At 39.1% G+C, this 4,323-nt stretch overlaps 1 protein-coding gene across 1 annotated transcript in view; it reads left to right on the forward strand.

Annotated features, from left to right (window-relative positions):
- LOC137996105 (uncharacterized) overlaps positions 1-3,336 on the forward strand; it is an 8,573-nt gene extending 5,237 nt beyond the window's left edge. The window contains exons 3-4 of the mRNA XM_068841536.1: positions 1,030-1,254; positions 1,952-3,336. Coding sequence (XP_068697637.1) covers positions 1,030-1,254; positions 1,952-2,179 — 453 coding nt within the window. The 3' untranslated portion in view covers positions 2,180-3,336. The remainder of the gene's footprint in view (positions 1-1,029; positions 1,255-1,951) is intronic.
- The last annotated feature ends 987 nt before the right edge of the window (positions 3,337-4,323 follow it).

Here is a 4,323-nt window from a genome sequence, read left to right on the forward strand (position 1 = left end):
TTAAGTAATGCAAAACCAAAGTAATTCTTTAATTACTTTCGAAACTCAATTGAAAACCACTCTAACTGCTCTCAATTAGGTTAATATTTCTCGCGATGTCTTGTATTATGGTGATCTTACTGTGTAAAGTGGGAGGCGCGGTGGCCTCATGGTTAGAGTGTTCGACTCCGGATCGAGTGGTCCGGGCTCGGGTCCTGGCCGGGGACATTGTTTTGTGTTGTTGTGCAAGACACTTTACTCTCACGGTGCCTCTCTCCACCCACATGTATAAATGGGTACCGGCGAAATGCTGGGGGTAACCATGCGATGGACTAGCATCCCCTCCAGGGGGGAGTGCAAATACTCCTAATCGCTTCATGCTACGGAAACCGGAGATAAGCGCCGGCCTGACGGGCCTTCTGGATCGTAAGCAGTGACTTTACCTTTACTGTATAAAATGCCTACCTCGTTTTGTATTTTTACGGTCCTTTTTTGCCGCTATGTTCGTTGTTGTTCTTGAACGACTCGGTTAAGTACAGGAAATCGTAAGAACGTGAGTGCATTTGTTGATTTATGGGCACGAGTGGTGTTTTAAAAGTGCTCCAAAATTGCACTCGCCGTAACTTTCAAAACATCACGAGTGACCATAAAACCACGAAATGCACGAGCAAGTTCAACAGATTTTTATTTTATTTTATACTTAACACAAACACTCCGTCGCTTTGTTTGCATATCAACTTCCGTATTGAACTCTATAACTCTATAAACTATTTATGCGTTCGTCATTGCCCAATCAGAAACGCGATATTTTATTGAGCATATAATAAGTCGTGTAAAACGTATGTCCAAAAAGTGCAGCTAACCGGACGCAAGCTGAATTTGTGTCGCTATAACTACCGTTTTTAGCAACACATTGTGACATTAATAATACAGACCTTGCATCTCGTCATCTTCCATTTCAGAACATATCTTTAGTTACCTCTAGAAGCTAAACTAGAGCTTACAGACTCAATAATAAAGAAACGATCTTATTACTGATTTGATATCCAGATAACGTCACCCATAACAGTCACTATTGGTCTGCACTGGAACATATCGAGTATTGAAAAGCCCATACCTACCCCATATACCACTCAGGTCACCGCAGGAACTGTTGTTGTCGACATCTTAAACAAAGCCGCTGAGGAAGATTCCAACAGTCCGTACAATAGATATGAGTCTACGTATCATGCTGGCTTGGGACGCTCCATAACTGCCTTGAATGGAGTCCAGCAAGTATGTATTTAGACCTTTCTAAAGAAACATAGTTCAGAAAAAGGAGAATATGACGCAGGTCTTTGATGCTCGTCGATAGTTCTGTGATGAGCTTTTCTACTCTCTATAGCAATCGCAATGAGTCGTAAAATACTACGATTACCTAGCCTTGTCATTCATTTTCTCTGCGATCTCACAACTTCTATTCGCCTGCAACACCTTGTGGGCTAGACAACAAAGGAATTACATTTTCTTGAAGGTATAATGTTGATCCTTTCAGACCTCAAATCTTTGATTTCAGAGGGAGGGGATTTAGTTTGTTTTCACTTTATTTTTTGCAAGATTGTATGTTTTTGAAGAGTCTTTTTCTTGTACGGACGCTACTTAGGAAACAGTTAATCGATAAAGCCTTGGCCTTGATTATCACCACACTCTTTTGCATCCGTAACTCGACAGCGACATCTATTAGGGAGGGAGATGGAGAGAAAACTCGTTTTCTTTTCCTAAATCACAGGTAAGCACCTTTTTTGATTGCATGCACCACGAAATAACTTTGCCCATAATTTTTTGCCACTCTTAAAGCCTGAAGTTCTATCGCGATAATTCCTGGGGGTAGGGAACGGAGAAAGCGGACCCTTTAAAAAAAGAAGACTGTGAGGATGTCCAGGTCTTTCCCAATTGCGGATGCGCGGGTGCTAACTTTCATTTGTCTCTTTAGGATCCAGAGACTAACACCTATTGGATGATTTATGATAACAAAACAGGAAAGTACACCTCCTTTGGAGTGGATCAGTACAAGCCAGCTGATGACTCTGTCACAGTCTTCCCTCTCGCCAAACCAGACGAAAGCCACGAAAAAACTGAAAATTCAGCTCACAAATATTTGGGTATAGGAGCGCTGACTTTGAGCGCATTGGTCGCAACAGAACTGTTGTTAGTCTGGTAACACCGGAGGTTGATACCGCATTTACATTCGATTGGCATTTTCGAATGTAGGCCGCAAGCCCATAGAAATGGTAAAACTTCACAAAGAAAACGAAGATTTAGATATCCTGTGGGAAGGCTGTCTTGTTAGGAAAGAGGAAGAACGAAAGCGTTCATGAACTTCCTCTTCTCCGAGAGAGTCTGCCTGCATGGGAATGACGACTGGAAAAGCTGCGTTTATTTGTATTGAGTGTCATTAAAAAGAGACTTAGTTGCTTGAATGCCTAATTTGGCGCAGAATTGGGTTGGTTGAGTTTATATTTTCCTCTTTTTTTTATTTTCTTCGAAGTGGCTGACACCGGTTAATCGATACCAACTTAGATGATGAGTAATGCCAAATTGTGTGGCCAAGACAAAAAGTTTGTGTGGTGATGATACGCCCACTGGTGTTCCCACCACATTTCTTTTATCTTCTGCAACACATTATTACTCGGGCTTTCCAGGTGAAAGACCCGAAGCTAAATTTCGGCTTCGTCTATTTTACAAAAAAGAAGCGGTTTTTTAAAAACATTTAACGATAAAAAATTGCGATAAAACACTTCGTAAAAGCATATTAAAAGTTTGCTAACGACGTTTCGACGTTTGGCTAACCTCATTATCAAGTCAAAAAGTGAAAGATAAAAATTGTTTAAATACTAAAAGGATAATAGGTGATGGAATGTTCTTTTAAACAAAGAGTTTTGCGGGAATGGAATCAGTCTTCGTGTTGAGACTAGGATTGCGCTCCTTGATGAAAGTCATCGCATAGACAAGACAGTCAAATTTTCCTTGGGGCTTTTTTAGAATGCGGAATTGGTTTTCTTTGAGGAGGCTTGTATGCCCATGAGGTGTCGAAAAAGTGCCAACTGAGGAAAATTTGTTTGTCCTCCCAAATTTTGCATATGCATTGTTTCCAGTTTCTCTTTCAACTTACAATGGTCCCAAGAGAAAACAAGGACAATTCTTATGCAAAATTTGGGGGAACAAGCAAAGAGTATTATGGTATTTTCCGAAATGGCCTATTTCACCCTTAACCCTTTTGTCCTAGTCAGGCAACTCTATGCTTGGTAGTGGTGTTCACACTTTGCATTGCAATACACAGATACAATTTGGTTTTATTTTCCTAATACTAACTCAGAAACAGCTTTATTATTATTATTATTATTATTATTATTATTATTATTATTATTTTGATCCCACAGGTTCTCAACTTGTTTTTAAAAAGGTTTTCGTACATTATAAAATGTTTGTTTATTTATTTAGTTGTGTTTTTATTTGTTTGGATATTGATATTTTTTTAGTTTCTGTCAATTGACACCTCACGGGATTTTTCCCTGGAAACACCCAAAAGAACGAATGATTTGTTTACCTGATGGGATATTTTCCTGGATCCATCCAAAAGAACTAGTGATTTATACACATAATGGGATTTTTTTTTCCTGGTTCATCCAATAGAACGAATAATAATTATTTATACACCTGATGGGAATTGTCCCTGGAAAAACACAAAAGAACGAATGATTTATTTACTTGATGGGATTTTTTCCTGGTTCCATCCAAAAGAACGAATAATTTATACACCTGATGGCATTTTTTCCTGGAGCCATTCAGAAGAACGAATTATTATGCTCCTGCAGTACACCCTGTATCAGAAGCAGCACAATGTCACTTGGACGTCCATGTTTTTTTGGGCCATTGCCCCTTCTTTGGCTTCCTACTCCCCATCTCGTAGTATTTTATTGCATCGGGCGTTTTCCTTGTCATACTGGTTCTCAGATCGACTCCTTCACATATCTTGTGCCCAGATCATGTGTGCAGTTTGGGTCGTATTTGAATTCTTTTGTCGTAAGCACGGCAGACGTTTACTGGAGACTTTGCAAATGTTTGGAGAGAAGGGAAATTTTTGCCAGCTTTTTTTTTCTTTTCTAATGAAGAACTTAGTAAGATCTATGACTGGTTAATTGCTAACAAGTTATCATTAAATGTAAAAAAAATCTAACTTTGTTATTTTTCGACCAAGACAAAAGATCTTGAACTATCAAGTAAACTTAAAGGTGTTTGACCATCATACTAATAGCTATATCTCTTTGGAGATCAAGAAGTTCATCAAATACTTAGCTGTGCTTA

The sequence above is a fragment of the Montipora foliosa genome, chromosome 3 (genome assembly GCF_036669935.1).
Source record: "Montipora foliosa isolate CH-2021 chromosome 3, ASM3666993v2, whole genome shotgun sequence".
Taxonomy (NCBI): domain Eukaryota; kingdom Metazoa; phylum Cnidaria; class Anthozoa; order Scleractinia; family Acroporidae; genus Montipora; species Montipora foliosa.